The 23,104-nt window shown below is 26.2% G+C and overlaps 1 protein-coding gene across 2 annotated transcripts; it reads right to left on the bottom strand.

The window, feature by feature from the left end:
* Positions 1 to 1,291: 1,291 nt before the first annotated feature.
* Positions 1,292 to 19,240, bottom strand: LOC129971439 (nucleosome assembly protein 1-like 1). Of its 2 annotated transcripts, none has more exons than XM_056085198.1 (14): positions 19,130 to 19,240; positions 18,577 to 18,612; positions 17,313 to 17,398; positions 15,202 to 15,413; positions 14,657 to 14,743; positions 14,514 to 14,580; positions 12,893 to 12,960; positions 10,946 to 11,011; positions 8,051 to 8,190; positions 7,195 to 7,340; positions 6,720 to 6,742; positions 6,515 to 6,631; positions 3,097 to 3,192; positions 1,292 to 1,463 (listed from the first exon to the last, which is right to left on the bottom strand). In XM_056085198.1, exons 2-14 carry the CDS (start codon positions 18,591 to 18,593, stop codon positions 1,392 to 1,394), a joined length of 1,197 nt encoding a protein of 398 aa, XP_055941173.1. In that variant the 5' UTR covers positions 18,594 to 18,612; positions 19,130 to 19,240; the 3' UTR covers positions 1,292 to 1,391. The 2 variants fall into 2 exon arrangements, with proteins under 2 accessions (XP_055941173.1, XP_055941174.1); XM_056085199.1 differs by having other exon boundaries at positions 19,126 to 19,235.
* Positions 19,241 to 23,104: the final 3,864 nt, after the last annotated feature.

Raw genomic sequence — 23,104 nt, 5'->3', positions numbered from 1 at the left:
AGCAGCAAACTACATTCTTCAACTGACAAAATCCCCATTTCCATATACTCAAATATCCTTAACATAAATATGTCAATGAAAAATAATGGGTAACAAGAAGTTCTTAACCTACAGAAATACAAGTATTAGAAATTAAAATGTCTAAACTAAAAAATAAACAATGCTTTTTCAAGATGGAACGTTCTAAAAGGATATTGCAGTTTTTTCAGATATATTAATCTTCCTATAAATTATAATTCAAGTAGAGATTTTACAAATCTTCCTGATACGATTCAAGAACTGCTGACTTTTGTTTATCAGTTATTAAAAGCATGATTTGCCACAATTGCAAATCAACATAAGAGCCGTGTAAACACCTTATCTAAGGCAGGCCATTTATTTTTCAACAATCAAGCTTTTAAAACTTAATATAAAAATCGATTTTTTTAAATCAAGATATAACTGCTTGCGTCTGATTATCATAAGTCACTCCATTAGTCCACCAGATTGAAATACTTTACATGCACAAGCTTGGTTAATGAGTAATTATAACAAGATTACAAATTATAAACCAAAAAAAAAAAAAAAGAAAACTTCTGGTTCAAATATATACATGCTATTTTGTTACAATTCATATTATATGCAAAAATGAATACGATTTTATGGCTGTCATCTAAAACATTTTCTTCAACCATTTTTAATAACTAAATAGAGAAGCTAATTTTAGATTATTAAAATTACTTGCAAGAATAAGAATGCTCAGTCCTTCATTATTACAAATATAACTTAAAATGATTATCCTAGCTAACTTAGAATAATTAAAGCTAATAATAGATTATCACTAAATCGCAAGATTCTGCAGTATTACAGTTCATACAAGTTTCTCGTCAACACAATTTATCCTAATATGCATTAATGTAATTAAAATTTGCATTTCCGTAAAAATGTAACATCTGTATATAGCAAGGTGCCTTAACCTTTCGAAAAGAAAACATCCTTAAACATGGCATTTGTGAAATATTTCAGCCAATAAAGGAAATGCAATATTTTAATAGTTCACAACATCAGAAAAAATCTGAAATCCATATAAGAATGTTGTGTTAATACATGCCTGTTGCCCACGCAAGATATGAATCGCTCTTAAAAAACCATATAAAGCAAATCGTTCAATTTATTCATCTTACCCGAAATGTAGATAAAAAATTACAAAATCTCTAAATCCTACAATTTTTAAGATCTTCCATTGCTTGTGACACACATTTAATTTTAATGAAATGCACAAAGAATCTAATCTAAAAATAGACAAAATGCAGACTTTTTATAAAAGCAACTTTATTAACACAGTGCAACTTCTTGCAGTAAGCTTAATAATGGAACGGGTTAAACATGGCATCAAAGTTCTAAAAAAAGCATTATTGCTGTTTACATTCAGGAGGAGCTTGTTGTTGAGTATTTCCCGACTGGCCTCGAGATTTCTTACGATTCTGAAACAGAGAAATTATTGATTAACCTACTATTGATGTGTTATGAAGGGAAAAGTGCTGAACTGAAAGTCAACCAATTACCTGTTGAAGTTAATTACAATGGAAGTAATTTAAGAAATATTTTCATTAGATGCTGTGCAAATACTCTTTATCAAATTTTAATATAAGTTTATTTTTAAAAACCGAGTATGACAAAAAATTCATTAAATAAATAATGCAAAGTCTTAAATGCAATATAAATCAAGTTTATCACTAAATGATATTTAAATACATTAAAATTTTATAGCAAGTAGTTATATTTTAAACAATCAGTACACTTATACATAAATAAATAGAAAGTATGTCAGTATAAACCAGCATAGATACAAGACAAATGAGAAATTTAAAGTGTCCTATAATTAGATTAGTTTGATTTAGAATTAGATTTTATACATCTAAAAAAGATAAGTATGAAAAGTGGTTTCAATGGGTTTAAAGTTATAGAAAAGACTTATAAGCTTAAGAAATAAGATTAAAATAAGACAAATTTTAAATGGTAAAAAATTTTCTAAATAAAAGATTCAATAATTAAGCAAAGCTTAGGGCATACAAAGATGGAAAGAAATGCAAAATATTTCATCTGTAAGACAAAAAATGCAACTAATTAAAATTCAAGAAATCTATCATTTTCAATGCTTTCCCAATACATGCTCAAGTTTAAAAAGCCACTAAACTATGCCCAATTCAATTTTTAAAAAATTAAAACCATGCAATATTTAAAGTAAATGAAATGTGCATATATTCTGCACATTAGTATTAACTCAATTACCTCATGCATGTATTAAATAGTCAATCATACACTGCCTCCTTAAATACTAGTTTGACAAAATGGATTTAAATTAATTCTACAATAGCCCTTTTCCCCAAGATTCAAAGGGAACATAATTAATGGACATTTCCTCTTCTCCCAAAATATGTGCCTCCCTGCCACCCAAAATATGTAATTACTGATAGTAAAAATCCCAAAGATTACAAAAGAGAATATATTATTTACTGCCTAACAAGAAAAAAAATGACTTTGTATGAAGGCAAATACCTGAATACACAAATAATTTTGGAAAACGAACAAAAATTCAAAGAATTACCTATACACATGGCCAAAGAATTGCCAATCCAAGTTGTTTTTTGGGGGGAAATACATGAAATACAACATAGTTATCTGGATGGATATTTTACAATTAATAAAATTCCATTTATAACTTATATTTTTGATTATAAGTAAATTAAATTATCAATTTCACCAAAATCTGCTTTTCATAAGGAAAAAAAAAATCTTGTATCTTTGTACCGTTCTTTTAATTAAAAGGGTGAGGTTCATAATAAGAATCCAAATCCTTTTTACAAAATTATGAACAAAAACAGACTAGGTTGTTGGAAAATATGAAATACTATGCAAAAAAAATCATGCAAAAGGAGTACTTTAGTGAATATGTGGCTAGAGCACAAGTTATTAGAAATACATTTTTATATATGAACATTAAAATCAGAAAAGAGATCCAAATTTAAATAGAATGTTTATTTAAATAATGTTACAAAAATTGATTAAAAATACAAAACACGTTTGATATGAAATGCAACAGAGAACTTATTTTACCAGGCACTGGTTATCATTTTCATCATCATCTTCTTCCTCTTCCTCTTCATCCTCATCAAAATCCTCTTCATCACCCTCATCATCTTCTTCATCAAACTAGAAAATAAAGATTAATATTTGTTTCAATTAAACAGTTTTACCTATATCTCAATACACTGCAAATTATAAAAATGAAATAAAATAATGTCAGAAGTACAGAAGATTTAAAACAATCCATACTCATTTCAAATTTGTTTTCATTACTCAAAACTAAATATGTTTTCAATGATTCCCATGCATAAATCAGAAAGTCTACAGATTTCTTAAAGCAATGTCTAAATTTAGAACAAAATCCTATTTTGAAATGGCCGATACTTTTAACAACTAAACTTGGAAAATCACACTTACTAAATAAAATGAAAGTATATACAATACTAAATAAAATGAAAGTTATTTTTATACTAAATAAAATAAAAGTTAAAGGCCTGACTAAAAGTTATTTTCATTCAAAGCAAATCTCAAACAGCCAATACAGTCCTGTTATCCAATGGTAAATACAAAGAAAACCAAATACACTATAAGATGAGTTATCAAATTATAGGGGGAAAAAAAATAAACATTTCTTTAGAAATTCACGAAATTTAGCAAGAAAGTTTCTTTCAAATACAAAAGTATACCATAAATAACAGTTGAATATATTTTTAAAACTTTTTTTTTGCAAGTTTTTCAAAGTAATAATAATAAGGATAAAGTATTTTCATTTCATATCTAAGATTTCTTTATTATACTACAGTTCATGCTATTAAAAAAACATTGTCACCACTTTATTTATAGAGTGTTTTCATGAAAGGAAAAAAAAAGGACAAGAATGTAAGAAAATAAATATATATAAATTTTACTTTCTCTCGAAATATTCAGTTATCTTATTAATAGCTCTTCAGAATACATAAGACTTTACAAAGAAAAGTCACCTTATTTTGCTAGCAAGTAAGCACATGTGCTTTACTTTCAATTTCAGCAATTTTCATTTTTTGAAAAGAGGCCAAGGAATCTACATTTTTCTTTTGTGTTCTTGGTAGCAATTTCTTTAGCCCTCTATTCCTCCTAAAAATTTACAACATTTTGAAGAGAACTATTCTTGTTGACATTTTTTGAATGAGCCAATATTCTCAATTCCTCATTAATATTTACTGTTTTGTTTTCATTTTTGCAAGCCTTCAATATATTCATTTTTGAAAGTCTACAGTTTATGGAATATCATGGTAAAAGTTCAATAACTTTAGTACAAAAATTACTTGCCGTAAAAATTCACTAATAATGTTGAATTATAATAAGGATCTATAAGTTATTAATCACAAGTATAAAACTGAAGCAATTTAAAAACAAACTCGCATTTCTCCCAAATAATAAAATTATTCTTAGGTGAGGAGGGCATGTGAAAGACTGAATGTCAAGTCAATAAAATGATTTTTTATTTTCTCGTACAATATCAATATTTCCACAAAACTGAGGTAGAGGGAGGTACCTTTACACTGACTTCCAGAAGTACTTTTCATTGAAAGAATGTAAACAAAAAATATATTCATATAATCCAACAACTCTAGCCAATCAAATGAGAGAAAACAATTTTATGCATACCTTCAAAAAGAAAAATAAGCACTAGATTTTCCCCCTCTTAAAAGTGACTTGGTATCTTAGGATATTCAGAAAATTAATGAAATTATTGATTCTCTCATTTTGAATAGATTATCTAGATTTTTATTTTTATAATCTGAAAATTTCAAAATAATTAGACAAGTGTTTAAAGATATGAATTTATAAAGTGATATGGCACTGTTTGCCAATTAAACCTCTTAATATATTAGTATGAAGAAAAATACATTTCTCTTGAATCTGAAACTACTTTTTACATTTACAACTTCACTGCCTTCAATTTAATTTGTGAATCTCTCAGTCTATTTTGATCTTTGATGAAGTCTTTTTCAAAACTTTGATGAAACTTCTTGTAATTTAAAAAAAAAAAAAAATTGATTAATGAAAGACCAGAAATCAAAAGAAAATCACTCGTGTTGTAAATAACCTAAGTTAGAATGCAAACCTAAGTTGGAAACCAAATCTGTCAATTAAAATGGTTTTGAAATTGTGATTATCAATAAAATTGAAATTAAGTACTTGAATTTAAATTCAAGTTATTGTAGAAAATATATATTTATCTTTATTCAGTAACTTATAATTAAGTTATTTATATAAATACTATATATTTTGTCCTGGCTACTTTCAGAAAGGGGCTTCAAGAATTTTCAATTGAGTTTTTCTTAGTTATCAAGAAAAAAAAAATATGTATAAAAAAATATGTACAGAAGTGAATTCATATGTTATGCGAGTTTCTCAATAGATATTATTTTTGATTATTTGTCATAACTTTTTTTCATGAATGCCTTGCTCACTTGGAACTGTTTTTGCAAAATTAAAACATCTTGTAAAACTACTGAAATACCTATTATTTCATTAGAATCTGGCTTCATTTAAAAATGTTTCAAAAAAATTTTTTAGAACATAACTTATTTCTTTCCACATAATTTGGGTGAAAATCTTATTTGCTTTTAAAATGTCTCTTTTCAAGCATCTGATATGCAATTTTTTTTCTATATATTGGCAGATATTTGATTTAAAAACCCGAAAACCAGCAAGAAAAATACTGAATTTTTCAAACGCTATTTTAAATTTCTTAATTGGCATTTAAATAATAAGGTCCAACAGTCTGGGTAATAACATTAATAAATTTTTTGAAACAAATGTAGCATTGCAAAAAAAAAAAAAAAAAAATAGATACAGCATTTCTAAAAATTTCATTATTTGGAAATCTTTAGAGCTATTTTTCTCCCTTCTCTTAAAATTGCAATTGCTGCAAAATGACAAAATCAATTTCATTTAATTCAAATTGCTTCAGATTCTTTAGTCACCTACAAATACATGCTTATTGGAATTATAATTTGAAAAAATACCGAACAAAACAATTTAATGCAGGAAAGAACATCTCATTTTTTCAAAAGTTTATACAACCCCCCCCCCCCCCAGTAACAATGCAGATATCTAAAATCCTGTAATTCTGTGAAGTATTTTGAGGATTCTTTTAAAAAATTTGGTGTGAATTTTTAAATGCTGATGAAATTTTTACTAAACTTAATTTTAAGAAATTAAATTTTTTTAAGAAAACTACTATGTACAATTTTATTCAATTCCAGCAAAATTTGTAAAAAAAAAATACTATCTATTTATACAGAAAAAATTGTGAGTGAGGAAACAATAATATTCTTTTAAAGCCCCTTATATAAAGATAATTTAAGTAATTTTTAAGAACTTTTAATAATGCCAAAATTCCTGTAATAGCATAATTTAAAATATGCATCAGAAAATTAAATATCCAAGATATACTCACATCATCATCAACAAGATTTTCTCCCGTGAAGAAGAGGACAGCATGAGGAATGATTCTATCCTTAATCAAATTTCCAACTTCAAAATCATTATTTAATATGCCTTGTGCTTCTTCATCCTGAAATAAGAGAATTGTTTAATGTTGATAGAAAACTATTAAACAAAATTTTATAAAAAGCAACTGAACTGTAACTTTTAAAACTTACCAAATCCTCTTCATTTTCAGGAACTGAAAAAAGGAAAAAATTGCTTTAACAAAATATTTCAATGGAAACATGCAACAAATTTCAATAGATTTTCATTAGAAGTATTCAAATAAACGAATCTAAAAAAAGTTAACGAAGTATAATTATACTGACTGCTTAACCTAATTTATATTATCATCACTGGCATTTTTCCAATTTTAAATTCACAATTAACTGATTTGACATGCAAGAACAGAACAGAAAGAATGAATTTCTCAATTTAGTGGCCATAGGACACTTTAAAACTCAATGTAAAAGTTATATGAAATTTCAGGACACTTAAATAGCTCAATTTAGTTAGCAAATTTTAAAATATGATTACATGTACAGACAAAGAATGAGTATGAAAGAGCTGGCAAACTTTTAATATGACAAAATAAAAACTAAAACATATTTACAAACCAAAAAAATAAATTTAATAAGAGCAAATTCTTACCAACAGGAGGACTGAAGAAATTGAAGAAAGAATCATTTGTAACAGTTTTGGTAACAGTTCTAACAGCTCCTCTGGCCTTATGCTTTTGCTTCTTCTTAATTGTCTTGACTGTTACATTTTTGTTTTTCTTCCAATCAATAGTGCAACTAAAAATTCATCAGTAATATATGTAAATACATTTAGATCAAGATATCTATTAAACATATTAAGGTTTCAACTTTTCCTACCTCTGCAACCTCTTTTTGGTCCCAAAAATTTCTGCCACTACTTTGGGCATGTATTTACAAATAAATATTTCCATATGGAATTAAAATAAATAAAGAAAAAAAAGGGGGTTAATAAAGTCTCATGGTCATTAATGTATCAAATAAAAAAAACAGTAATTTATAAATACATAAAAAAAACCTTTAGAAAACACTAACGAATGTAACCCCAAAAGAATATATTTGGGACCTGGCAATGCCAGATTAATCAAATTTTTAACAACCTATAATTTCATAACATGCCCATTTTCTTAATCTAGAAACCAAAATATAACCAATAAATAAAAAGAAAATTTTAATGGTATATAATAAAGACAAGAATCAATATTTTCGAGTGCTGCAACTGATTAAAAAGCAATTTATTGAAAGGTAAGCAAAATAAGAACTAAACTAAGTTTTAAAAAAAATTAATTGTTAGCAAAACATTAGTTTATCATGCAAATGTTAAAAAAAATAGGAAGATAAGCAATATTATTTATATCCACATTAGAGGTTCATGAATTATAAAGTTGAATGAATGAAAAGTCCAATTCAATCACAATTCATGAGCCAATTAATCAGAGAAAAGGAAGATAAGGGAAATAAAATCTTACCCTTTGCTTTTAACAATTTCTGGCCCCTCAAATGCAAAGATATCAGTTTCATCTGGCGAACATTTTAATTCATAGAATTTTGTTAGGACAGTATTAGTAAAATATTCATTTGATTCAAAGTGGAATTCCAGCAAAAAGCTCTGAAAATACCAAAATTCTGAAAATTAACCAACAGCATACATATAAAGTTACACAAGGAATCATTCTGTTTATTTCATAAAACTTGTAGCTTTTTTCTTTTTTTAAAATACAGAAAGCAGGGTTTTAAGAAAGATTTCAGAGCAGGATTCCCACAATTTTCTTACATAAAAATTTAAGATCTTATTCAGTTTTTTTTTTTTTTAAGACCACTCTCACTATTTTTAAGGTAATTCAGAATAAAGACTTGATGTACTATTCACAATTACTTTTAACAAGTTTGTTATGAAAAATAAATGAACATGAAATTTTCATCAACATTACACTGACATTTTGAATTTGCTTTTATAAATAAAAATTAAACTAAGAAAAAATTTCAGAAAATATCATCCATTTCATACCATTCTGAACTTCATTTCAGAAATATCAACAATATCTCAAAAGAATGAATATTGTTCCTATCGTCATTATAATTGTACTCTTCATAACAAGCACAAAAATTACAACTTTTCCTTCGGAAGTCACAAAACTTGGAATATACAGGTATGCACCAGGCACAAAAAATATTACAAGGTGGGAAGGACTGTTAATGATCTTTACGAACTTGTTTAAACTTTTACTCAATATTATCTAATTCAAAGCCACCAGCCCTTTTTACTGAATGGAAAAACTATTCAATTGATAGACAATTTATACCATTTCTCAACTATGCTTTTTCTGCTAATTTTTCAGTAATTTTCCAGTAAGCTTCTTTTCTTATTTCTGTAGCAGCTAGCTCATGAGAAAGTATTTAAAGTATTTCATCTTTTACAATTTGCTATTACTTTTATATTTTCTTAAGTAGTCATACAAAAAATTCAATATTAGCTTTTTCTAATGGGACTTACCTAAGAAATTTTGAAGAATTGGGAACTCATCTATACAGAAGTTTAGTTTTTTTCTAAATAACTGCAATCATTTTCTTCTACATATTGTATTTTCATTAAATGAGATAATACATTTTTCAATTTTTTATGCCTATTTGAATCCAATTAATTCTCTTAGATTAATACAACATAATCACCTAACTATTTTCTAATAGATAATTCTTCCAAAATATTATAACATCTATATTTAGTAATGTCAATAAATATTTGACATTGTAATTTTAAATTTAAAAAATGTTCAGAAATTTTAAGTTAAAATTTTGATTCCAGTAAATCCAACCATTATCTTAAGGAGATAACCGACTTATTTTTAAATACTTCAAAATTCATTTGCGGACACTATTCACTTCTCAACATTCCCATAGCTGCTCTTATTTAACAACTTAGTACAGAATTTATTTTATCTATTATTAGACCATGTAGATGAATTTTATTACTTTAAGGATGAATTTTTATCATTTTCTTTAGATATAACTTTTTGCAATAGTACAGAACAAAATGCAGAATACCATTTAATTTATAACTTAAGCCTCAATGAAAAAAAGATTCAAAATTAAATGTCCGATGATCACACATTGAAGCACGATTTAATGAGCACTCGTTATACATATTCATTTGAAAGACAGCTTGCTGTGTTTCTATTTTTAGACTTTCCTGACTTTTGAGTATCCATCTTGGACCACAACAGGTACCAATCCCTCCAACTTCACAAGAATGATTCATTATTTCTGGCATATTCAGCAAATGCTACAAACTTTGTAAAAAAATCACTATTCACCAAGGAATTTTTTTATTCTTCACTGTTAATAAATATGTTTTCACTTTCATATATTTCCATGTTGGAAACTCTTAAGGTGGAAATTAAGATTTCAGAAAAGAAAAACCACTTCTTTTAGGATCTTGAAACAAAAATTATGGTTTTTATAGCATCGTAAAAACTGTCAGACTTCAAATAATTCAGGATATAAATGTAAAAACAATTAGATATGTACATATTAATTTCTGAACACATTAATAAGTAAAGTAAGAAATCTTTCTCGCTACTTTGCTCTTCATGGATATAAATGCATATACAAATATATGCACGAGTGATTTCCAAACAATTTAAAAAGCAAAACAGAGAATAATTTTCTTTATAAATTTATGTTTCCACTAAAGTTTCCAAAAATTCAGTATGACTAGGAAGATATTTCAATGGTGACTTTAAGCTTTTAATCTCAAGTAATGAAAGTAAAATGGAAGTTTACTTATTGAAAAGATGGCACTTAAATATGCAGAACTTGGATAAACTGTTTAATAAAGGCTAATATATTCAATAAAATACTATCCATTGTCTCTCAATAAGGTTTTGCAGTTATCCGATTTTTTCTCCTGTCTGCTTTTTAACGAGCCGTTAAATTCCGATTTCCCTAAATTTGATGACAAACCCGAATTATGTATCACAATCGCTTATACACAAATGTTCATGTGCCAAACTTAAGTTTACAGCACATGGAGAAATAAGTAAGATTCAATCTATTTTATAAATCCTAGGATCATAAAGATTTTAAAGAAATTGAGAATTTTTAAATAGTACAGGACACCTATCATCAGTGATCAGTTAACATCAAAATACTTGCTTCCTTTATCACATACATTTACAGAGAATTGAATAGTTATTTATAACTTCAGCATTATAAAAAATTTATATCCATAATTTAATATTTGTTATATAAATTTTAAGGTAAATCCAAAGTTTCCTTAATTTCTAAATTATATATACAACATAAAAAAATCAACATAGATAAATAAATTGTTTTATAAAATATGCAAGTTAATAACAAAATCTTACCATGGGATCTTTGTATGTTTCTGCTTTAATGTCAATCAAATGTTTTAGAATAGGTTCATCATATTCCTAATAAAATTAATCAAAATTCATACAACTTAACACAGTATCAAATGAAAAAGTGTGCTTTAAATTATAAAATTAATAAGAAAACTTTATTATCTCAAAAAAAGTGAAAAAGTTTTTATGAATATTCATACGAGTTTTATAGATTTGGAATGTTAAAATGTTTTTATAACAGATGAATTACAGCAAAATTCAAATAAATTACTCGAATTTCTTTTATTTTTATCTGATCTAAAAAAGCAATTTTTATTCATTTAATTTCAACACCAAATGTTTATACATATATTTTAAAAATTCTCCAAAAGTAATGTTATGGTACATACTAACCTTCATTTTATTAATTCTAAAATATTAAAAAACTAACTCAATATATAGGAATTGTTAAATTTATATTTAGATATGGGTACAAAATTTGTTGATGAAAAATTTAACCTTTTACAAAATAAATGAATACAAAATTAAGATTGAATTTTCATGCTTGATTATGTATACAAATACAACACACAACTTTTAACTCTACAATACAGAACTAAATTAAGGCTATATATAATTTTCAAATAAATATTTCAAGTTAATTTTATTAAAACTATAAAATTCTAAGTATATAATAACTAGATTAACTCTTAGTTCAAATAACAAAAAATAAAATTAAATCAGAACATGTTCATTCAATATTTTAATATATTAAACCAAACCAAAGCTTTTTATAAAATGTGTTTACATTTTCATTATTTCAACTTGTGAATTTTAATTTCAAAACTACTCCTTTCACTATTTTTTTTAACTGATCTGATATAAAACAATTCCTTAAGTAGTAATCCTTGAAGTAGTAATTTGAAATAATATATTATTCTGCTATATTAAATACAACCAAGTTGCAATATAATTTAAATCCAATTCCATAGAATAACCATTTTTTTAACCACAAAATCTTTCAACTGTACTGTTATTAAAAATAAATACATAAAATAAAGAAGCTATAGGTCTCGCTTCTAACAGATGAATTAACACATAATGGGACAATATTTAATATTGAAAATAGCTATTTATCTTTTCTATTCTGAATAATTTAATAAAATTTACTCACTTATTTTAAAAGATTTCTTTAAAAATTATAAACAAGAAACTCAGTTTCTAGATACTGAAAATTTAACACTGCAGCATTTATCAGCAATTATTTGACATTTACAAGTCAGATTTAAAAGTAAATTTATTTTATATATAATAGAAACTTCAATTATTGAAGAAAATATTAACCTTACATTTTTTTAAGGAAACGAGTAAATATTCTCTGCTTTTGAGGTACATAAAAAAAATTTAAAAAAATGGAGAGGCATTTTCAGCTACATGAAAAATTAATGAGAAAGTAATATATAAATCTGTTACAAAGTTTAGCTTCTTATTCATTATAGTTGCATTTGACTTTGTTATTGTTGTTGAAACAATTTTATCCTAAACTTTTGAACAATTTAACTTCATTTTTATGTATGGATACTTAAAATTAAATACCCCAGCCAAGGCATAGTTTGAAATCAATTTACTTCATTTCCTTTTCAAACTAATTTAAGAAAGTCAAAAGCAATCTTTATATTTGATATTTTATTTTACACAAAAAATCATTTTGCAATATGCTTTTAAATAACTGCTTTTTTTTTTTTTTTTGACAATCTTTCTACCAATAATAAAATTTCTTCGGAATTTAGTTTAACTTTACTGTCATCTTTTAATTTAGATGCCAACACACAATTTAAATGAAATATATAATTGAATTTATCATTTCTGGTTTATCACTTATTCACTTATCCAACTTGATAACTAATATTAAAAAAATTAAAATTAAAATGGTAAAATTCAATTCAACAGGCAACTAAAAAATATGCCTACCTCAATCATATCAGCGATGGCAGGAGCATTCTTAAGTGCTGTCAGCCAGAACTCTGGAATGCCTTTAACTAATACAAGAAAAAAAAAATGTAATTTACATAAGGAAGATAGGTAAAATTGCATATGCATCAAACTGAAGAAATTTTTTTTTTTAATGCATGACAATTTCAAACAGATTTTTAGCATAAAAATTTATATTCTCTAAATATTAACTATGAGAAATACAACTAAAGGGATTTTTAATTAAAAACTAAATAGAAAAAAAAAGTAATTTTTTTTTATATTTTAAGTAACAGACTAAAAATCAAAAGTAGAATTTCAAAAAACAAGATTTTTAATAAATGTTAAGATGGCAGATATTTATTCAATAACACAGGACAAATTAACTTAGTATACCTATTTGTATTTAACCTTTGTATTTTAATATTGTGCATTTAATCTTTAATACTACAGTTTTAGACAAATATTAGAACAGAATTTTTCCCAGATCTAAATATTTAAGCATGTAAAATTGAGCTCGCAATACAGAGATTCTATAATTTATATAGCACATCACAATATATTTTATCCTTAAATTAATAACTTAGTCTAACATCAATTAATTCAGAATTAAAATATGCCTTTAAATACTGCATTCATAAAATGATACAAGAAGAGACAATCTAAGACTATGGGGGAAAAAATGTAATATATGGGGAAAAGAAAGTCATTCATTCTGAATAAATAATTTTATGTCAAAAAAAAAAAATTAACATTTTTTAAATTGTTTATTTAGAGTTTCAACCTTTTTAAAAAAAATTTTTAATAAAGAATATTCAAGTTGTCAATTTTGTCAAAATATTTACTTTGACAAAATTAATAGAGTAATGTCTTTAATAAAATACAAATCTTTATAGAATGCTTGTTTATTATATTCTGGATAAAATGCCCATTTCATTAATTCACCAAAAATAAAAATTCCATTAAGATACTCGATATAAATCTATACTTGCAAGACAGAAAAATACTACTTTTCTTAGAATGCTTCATAAAACTAAGATCAAGCAATAATGAGTCTATTTAAGAATCAAATAAAGAATTTCAGTTTGCATTTAAGAGGCTTGCCTTGAAGAAAGCTTTATATTCTTAAATTGATAATACTTATTTACAGTTAACACGCTTAAAGTTCTTCTTGAAATTCAAAATTGCAATTCACAATTTAAAAAACAATGTATTGAAATTATGACCAAAATTCATTAAAATTTGTGATGAAAAATTTTTTTTGAACGCCAAACTTAATTCTAAAAGTTTTAAAATACAAAATTAAATTCATAGCCAGCAATAAGAAGAAAGTATTATACTCTCATTAAAAAGTTTTAAATATGATCAATAGTTTATAAGTAATTGTAAATTCAATCAACTTTTAGTATTTAACATTTGTAGTATGCAATTTTCTGTCAAATAAAATTATTAACAAAAAAGTAGCAAGATTTTTCAGTTTCATAACCTGCCATGTGAAGGTATATAAAAAAAGGCAATTTCCAAATGATACAAGCCTTATGTACTGCCAAATTCAGTCACCATCAATTATAGTAATTAAAATAACTCATCTAAATTTGAATAGACATCAGATGAAACATACCAGGCTCATTTCCATCTCCTTTTTCACCAGAATCTTCATCTTCAACTTTTACTTTTTGCACGGCATCCTGCATATAAAAAAATACTTTTAGGAATAATTCAAATGTTTACATTAAATAAATAGACTTAATAGATATTACTCACTGCCAATTCAATTTCTTTTTCATTATCTGACTGGTAATCACATTCATCTTCTGTTGGTAAATAAGCACCAGTCACAATGGCAGTACGCTAGAGAACAACGAAAATCATTAAAATATGAATTTGCATGCTTTATTTCAAAATAAACAATAAAAGCCTATTATAATTCAATACAAAAGATTGATTTTTTTTCAAAATTCTAAAATAAAATGAACTAGATTTGTAAAAAAAAAAATATTTGAAACTATTAATTTTATTAATAATTGGAGTTTCTTTTAATTTATGTGTGTGTGAGAGAGAGAGAGCTTTATTTCAATTATCTAGAAAATCATAAAACAGCTGTAATAAGTAATTACAAATTATGTCAAAAACTTTATTCATTTACAAAAAAACAGCATTTCAACAAAACAAAAACTATTTTATTGTATTCAAAAGATTCTACTACCTGCAATACTGTAAACAATTAAGTTTCAAAATCAATGTTAACTTAGCAATGTTTATTTCATCCCTAAAACATATCAAAGATGAATTTGATAAAAATAAATTACCTTTTCATATAGTGGGTTGAATTTCTTTTCATATTTTATTTCAAGATCATGCAGTTCTTTGAAGAAGTCAACTTCAATGAGAACATGTTCCAGTTGGAGCTTTTTCAAGGCTCTGACATTTCTCCTTACAGATTTTGGTAAACAATATAAAGGATTAGCTAACAAAGCTGCCATTTCAGCATTTGCAGCAAGGGTTCTCTGTTCGATGGTTTCTAAAAAATAAAAAATCTTCTATTACTTTTTTATTTTTATAATTATAATTAAAAAGCTAAAATTCAAGAATGCTATAAAAACAAGAAAAACTAGTAATTACCAACAATGATTAAATTTTCATAAGTTAAAATGATAGGAATAACTCATGAAAATATGCATGCAATATGCATGAAAATATACAACAATGAGTTAAATCTTAAGTGAATGAGAAATCATTCCTACAGTTTCAGAATAACAGAAAAGTTTTACAAGATAATTATGCTTCAAATTCTGTTTAAGCAAAGCAGTTATTTTTCCCAAACAATGCAATCATACTAAATAATAGTAACTAAAAATAATAACTTAATAGTTAACAAAAATATCAACACGAACATAAATAAATTTGAATTTCATTATTTATAGCTACATTAAGAATATTTATAATGAATCATACTTCATGATTATCCATGCTTTTCATTCAAAAATTCATTTCATTAACCATTATTAAGATTATTACAGAAAATATCAGAATATTGAATAAAAATAACACAATGATTAAAATTTCCAATTCTGATGACTTGCTCTAATTCTAAAATTGATAATTCAATGAGTAACCTTCCTTTAAATTCTCTTACTTAAAGCAGGAATAATGATTTCATTCAACACTGATGTTACCAATCAGGGTTGAATGAAATCATTATTCATACAGAGTTGAACAAAATTAGAGCAACATCCCTGTAGGCAATATAAGTTAGGGATCTGTTACAAAAAGAAAGTATGGCTGTTTTCCTACTGATCAGTGTCTAATAATACAAAGTCATTCTATAATCCATCAATGTAAAAATCTAGTCAAAATGTATACGATATGGACTTGAAAATTAGATATACAAGCAATGATGATTTTATTTCAATCCATTTCCATTCAGTCATTTAAATAGATGCTACGTGAAAATAGCTTCCTAAAGGCAAATTAGTAAAATCTTTCCAGTCATTCAGATTGAAAGCTGTCAAAAGTATTTCTCGAAATGTTGAGGTAGTGGTTAGACAATCATGACGAGTCAGGGAGTCGAAAGCAATCATAAAATAAATGTTCAAAATCAGTATGATGGCGTCGATAAGAAACTCAGTAGAAATCTTTCTCCTACAGAAAAAATATAGTTTAGTAGCATGTTTTTGATTTCTCAAAAATAGAGAATGGTGAAAAATATTTTAAAATTATTTTTAGGCAAAGCTTAAATCCTTTATTAAATATAAAGCTTCATTTTACTATACCTTAAATATTAAAATCGGAAAAATTACATTCATCTAATTTTTAAGGTTTCGTATTTTATATTAAATATTACAACTGCTTTAATTGTATAAAATTAATCATAAATTGAACCATTATAAATTTAATCATTTTCTGCACTAATTTTATAAAATTTACTAAAATGAAGATATAGAAACAAAAAAAAATACAATTATATGCCATTCATTATACATTTTAAGTCGCACACAAAATTAAACTACGCATTGCTTACGCATAAGCAACAATGTATGGATTAACTCTTATTTTGTCGATTTTCACATCCGCTTTACAAGATTGATATAATAATTAATCAGATTGCAATATTAACAAGATATACAAAATGCCTCTTTAATAAAATACTAAACTACCAGATTTACAATTATTAAATTTTTAAGCTATAACTTTATTTATAAAGTATAATATATGCAATTCTATATTAGCCTTAACATGAATTCTACATTAGTTGAAATATTACGGCTTATTCTCGAAAATTTCTTTTATGACTAAATATAAATTCCAAAATATTACAAAGCCTCTCAAATATGGCTTTTTTTTTTCTCCGTAATTCAAATCTTATTCAACCCTGAATGAATAATAAAATCTCTATTTTGTTTTTCAAGATAAAACTTACGTTCAAGTGTTTGTGCACTTTCTATGTCAACTGTTTCCATATTTTCTTGGGTTTTGGCCTTTGATCCGTCACCAGACTGAGCAGCACTGAAAGAAAATATATTTAATAAGTATTTCTATATAGACAAAGACAAGGAATTTGTGAATGGCACTCCAAGAAAAGCACTTCCTAATGCAAATACTAATAAATGTCATTTTTCCTATAAATTAAAGCTTTGAATATCTAATCAAATTTATTTAATTTTTGAAAATTATTAATTCAATTAATCAATATATGAATTTGAAAGCATTCATATCTCGATGCAAGAAATTTTTATCTTCGTTCAGAAAATAAGCAAAAATCTGAAGATGCATATCTAAGGTCACATGATATCCTAGTCTAGTTGTGTTACACTGACATGAAAAGAGATTAAACATATATTATGAATACCTCAATAGAAGAAAAAAAAAATCACAAAATTGAACCAATTTCAATAGAAGATAAATAGAAAGTCCATCACCATAATGAATATAAATAATTTGCTAATTAATAAAGAATATAGACAATTATACACTAGCTTAAATTATTTTTTACAAATTTTCTATTATTACAGCTGAAGATGTAAATTTTCAATTCTACTCACTTTTATAACATTTTTAAATTGGAAACCTTCAGGTAATACGAGTAAATTTCTTAATTTTAATCAGAAAACAGAAACAATATGTTAGTCAATATTTTATGTTTATTTAGTTCAATATTTTGTGAATATCAAAAAAGGGGAAAAGGTGATATATATAATTAAAATTAACTAATTAAAACAAACTATGGCTCTTTAAATTCACATGAACAAATGTACTGAATATTTTATTTCATTAATAAATTTGACTATGGCATTAAAGCAATTCTTAAACGGTTAATTTCTATTTAGTATATTACTAAAGGAATTAATTTCTATTCAGTATAGGATTTTATGATACTCGTACACAAACGAACTGAACAAAACTGGAAAAAAGTTCATACCCTGTGAAATGAATAGCCAATACTTTACGAGATGCAGAATGAACTAATTGTCCATAAATTAAACAAAAAATCTTCCCAAACATAATTAAGCACCATTATTACTAATTCTATGCTAAGAAAATGGGAATAATTACGCTTAATTGTTAGAAATCGTATCGTCTTCAACCGGAAAATATGAAAAGGAAATTCACAAAATATATAGCATTTTCGTTCCTATTCTTAATTATTAACCACTAAAAACAAACATTTAAGTCCTAGAACTTACTCTTTAAGGTCTCCCATGTTATTGATACGATGATACCTATAGAAAAAAAAAGTTATGTCAATTATTTCCAATTAGAAATTAGCAATATGCTCAGAACTAAATCCTTATGATATGTACATACAAAACAAAACTCATAACCGATTTAAAATTAAACTAAGTTAATGGTAAATGACAATTAAAAGAACGGAGAAAATCGCACCGCTCTTGAGAACAAAGAATTCATTTCCAATCTTTCAGAAAAAGCTAATATGTCATAATTACATTCAATTCCATAAGACAACTGATATAATTTGATATAGTTTTCACTTCAATTTTCAAATACTGGCAAAAATCGATCAAAACGAGTAAGAGATCAATTATCCGCATGCTTCGAACACTTTTTTTTTGAGCACGCGTGTGAATCACGCACTTACTTTATCACGCTCATATAATAATTAACATTAAGTTAAGCGACTACGTAGGTTTAAGAGATTAAATCCCTACAAATTAAAATAATAGTTAAATTAAACTAAAGATTAATATTATTTTATGATAATAAAGAAATTTTACCTACACTCTTGCTGTGCCGGAGATTTCAGAGAATAAAGTGATGGCGGTAAAATGATGGAAAGACAAGTTGCCAGTTTTCTGCAATTAAACTAACATGAGAAAGAATGTGATTTGCGGAAATTTTGGTGCTATACGCGCTTGCGCGGCTTGCTACTACTGCAATGTTAATGTTAAGTGTCTAAAAAATAATTTAATTATATTCAAAAACTAATTATAAAAATGTCTGAAAATCTAAAATTATCAACAATAAACTATACACTTCATTTCTTAAATCAATTGGAGAACGTAACTTAGTTCCGCAGTAAGAAAATTAATTTATCACGTGCAAAATATGAAAAATCGAAGGTCGATTACCTTCCCTTGATGTCAAATTTAACTTTGATAGATCTGAAATAAAATGATATAAATAGTACACAAAAAAATCAATCTCAAACAAACCGGAATAATTTCTTGGTTGGAAATTATGTAACATGTCAATAAACATGATTAACGTCATTGTTCAAGTACCTATTTAAAAGCCAGTTCTTAACAAATGTTCATTTTTCTTTTCTTTTTTTTTAATAACATAAAAGATTTACAATAAGCTTTTAGTTTTCTGTAATCAACTTTGAAGGTTGAGCTTCAAGAATTTCAAATATTCTTTATAAATTGAGTTCGCTGCAGTTTTCTAAAAGAGAATAAAATTGTGAAAAAAGGCAATCTGTCGATTAATTAAGATAATACTAAAATAGTTTTTAAGATTGAAATTAATTCTATAAGAAAAACAGGAAAACATTTTACGTCATTTCCAGTGACTTTTCCAAGCTTTATGTTTAGAAAAATTACTGATATTATCAGCTAATGATAAATTATGAAGAAACAAAATATTAATCGACCCCTTTGTACTGATCTGTAAAACTGAACTGTCAAGTCTGAGCGGAGAGTGTGTATTTATAAATTATGGTACGTAAAAAGGAAAACACCTACGGATACCACAATAGGTGTAGTTTTAGCAATGACATTTTTTTAACACTTTTCCAGAATTGAAAGATTTATAGAGTATTATAGCTTCAAATATACTGTAAAAGTTACCTTTAGATACTTATTGAACCTTTATAAATACCTTTTATTGTTTCATAAATACAAATGACATTACTTTATTATTATTATTTTTTTTTTTGCACTGATTAGTAATTTTTAAAATTTAAATACTCGTTATACTCTATGGATGGCGAAGAATTATATTTTGCCCTAGATACCACTTATATTCGCAACGCAATTGGATGGATTATCATTCTGCTCAATAAAATATATTGTGCAATATCTCCACGTTGTTTTTCAATATTCCGAACCTCCACCAATAACGTGATGCTATTGGGCATTTTAGGCTAATAGGAAGCATCAAAAGCTTGAATAGGGCGTCTATAAAAAGCAATATAAAAATTGTCTTCTGTAAACAGAAAAAAAGAAGAAAGTAATAATTTATAGAAATAAATATACTACTTCCAATTAACTAAATATAAGAATATGCATTTACTGTTTATGTAAATCACTTTATGAAGGAACTTTCAACGATGTTTGTTAAAATCATAGTTGTAATCTATTTTATTCTTTTCTTTTAACTTCCATATTTTTAATTTTATACTTTTACATTAACTGACATGGGTTGATAAAAGAGAAAATGTTGGTTCATTTGATGTGTTAAAAGAACGTATCCTTTTGTAGCTATACGAGTGTAACTGTAAACGAAATTTGAAAATTTGAGTTGTAATCAATTTATGCTCCAGCTTACATCCCGTTCATTACACCATGCCAAAATCAAGATATTTATTTCAAGATAATAATTTTAAAATAGCGGTTAACAATAACATATAGACAATAGATTATCGGGGGAATCATGCTACCGAACTTACGATCATCCTATTTATAAAAGATGTTATTATAAGATCAGAACAATCCAACAGAGCCCCAGGTGAATGGTAAGAGTTTGAGATCTGATTATAGCATACATCTGGTCCTGACACCATTTATGTCTCTTGTTGGTTAAATACTTTCCACTTTAGTATGTTTAGCTTAGTTATACAGGGTGTTCATTAATTATTGTCAGGGTTTCCATACCTCATAACTTTCGAATAAAAAATATTACGCAAAAACCGATTACGTATTCGTAAATTACAACTCAAAGAATTTTATTAATGATATTAAAGTGTAAAGCTTGCACAATTTGCACTTTGTAGGCATTCAGCTGAAAGCGATTATGTATTCGTAAATTACAGCTCAAAGAATTTTACACTTATTTTGATATAGATTTTAGTAAAAGGAGAAAATTATATCAAGAACCATCTTAATAAGCAAATTTCAAAATTTCGGTGTCCGTCCCAGAAACATTCTTTTGATTTTGAAACGATATATTTATTAAATAAATATAGTTGTGAAGATTTTCATAGATAAATGGTGAAGATTTTATTGTAATAACTAATAAATTAAATTGCATTCCTAAATTATTCTCTATTTGCCGTGGATGTAATATATTTCTGTTCAATTTCGAATAATTTTTTGATATTTCTTAAATGCACTTTCTCTAACATATGAACAATGTTGCTTCGGCTTGTAATATTACTTTTTGTTTATTATATTATTTTTGGAAATTAATGCCATCCTAATTGAGGACTCTGAGCTGAATATTAAAGATGATATCTCACTAACTCGTATTATAATTCATCTGGCCACAGTGGCCTGGTGATAAGGTTTCAGGTTCGAGAACCGCTTCCACAGAAGAACCGTCGTGTAAGTGGGCTTGGTGCACGTTAAATCCGTTGGGTCAAAAGTTCTCCCCCTGGTGTGGTGTGGAGAGACGGGTGCTAGCTCAGATGTCGTTCTCGTCATCTGACCGCGGTTCAAACTTACAAAGTTCGTCCCAAAATAGTCCTAGTGTTGCTTTAAAACGGGACGTTAATATAACTAAGCTAAACTAAACATATTATAATTCTTTGATTACGTATTAACTTTTTCATGTAAAAGGCAATAATTTGCAATTAGTTGTAGTTTGCTTTTATTACTATTAAGATTTATTTTTGTGTATGTTTCTTTTATTTGCGACAGTTCATAGCAGTTGCATGCAACATTGTTATTATCTTTTGTGCCAAAAATTGTTGTTACATGTGATATAAGCTGTCTGAACATTTATGAATATTCATTAAAATATGTTTTATTAGTTATCTCAAAGGTGTAATATTTTTTTTTCTTTTTCACTTTCTCATACAGAAGGTACAGAAAAAATATTTCAATCGTCAAAAAATTCGAACTGGGGATTTTAATGAATCTTCACGTTTTATTCCTCTCTAAGTTCGAAAAATACATTTTTAGAAAATGTGCATCTGTCTGCCTTTAACAAAGATTGCTGGAAACGCTGGCTGATAAATTTGGTACGTGGTCTTAAAATCAAATTTATAAATTTCTATCAAATTTTGAGCAAAATCCGCTCAGAGGAAGTCTGTCTATTCGGCTGTTCAAATATAATTTATTATGATTACGACAAAACGAAAAGAGCTACATAGATAAAATTCAGTACACATATTTAATATCTATAGTATAGACACTTGTCGAACTTAGCACCAAATCCAACATGATATTGGCCATCGATCAGACTGTACTTTCAGAAGCATGTAAAAGTGATAACTCGAAAATACAATGGCTTAATTATATCAAATTTGATATGTAATTTTGTGATTACAATTGTAATTTTTCTCTCAAAGTTTTGCTTTGGTCGATTGTGAAAAGCACGTCTAAAAAACAAATTCGATTTTTGGATACTTTAAACCATTTACTAGCGATTAATCGCCTAAACGCTCGACACTGTACGATAGATTCAGGAGAAATGCTATATTCACGGCAAATTTTAATAATTAATAAATGTTATACTCCAATACCATGTAAGGTATCCTCTAGGATGACACCTTTATTATATAGTACGTGAGAAAGTTTTGAATAGACCATTGCC

This window comes from Argiope bruennichi, chromosome 6, assembly GCF_947563725.1.
Source record: "Argiope bruennichi chromosome 6, qqArgBrue1.1, whole genome shotgun sequence".
NCBI classification, from domain to species: domain Eukaryota; kingdom Metazoa; phylum Arthropoda; class Arachnida; order Araneae; family Araneidae; genus Argiope; species Argiope bruennichi.
Note: the sequence above shows the minus strand (reverse complement) of the source record. Positions and strands in the feature narration are given on the sequence as shown.

Bases quoted from the DNA above. Each gene is read 5' to 3' on its own strand.
- LOC129971439 (XM_056085198.1), bottom strand. The intron at 11,012-12,892 runs GTAGGCATATTT...TAATTTTATTAG, and splicing joins CCATCGCTGATATGATTGAG to GAATATGATGAACCTATTCT. The intron at 7,341-8,050 runs GTAAGATTTTAT...ATGAATTTTTAG, and splicing joins GAAATTGTTAAAAGCAAAGG to TTGCACTATTGATTGGAAGA.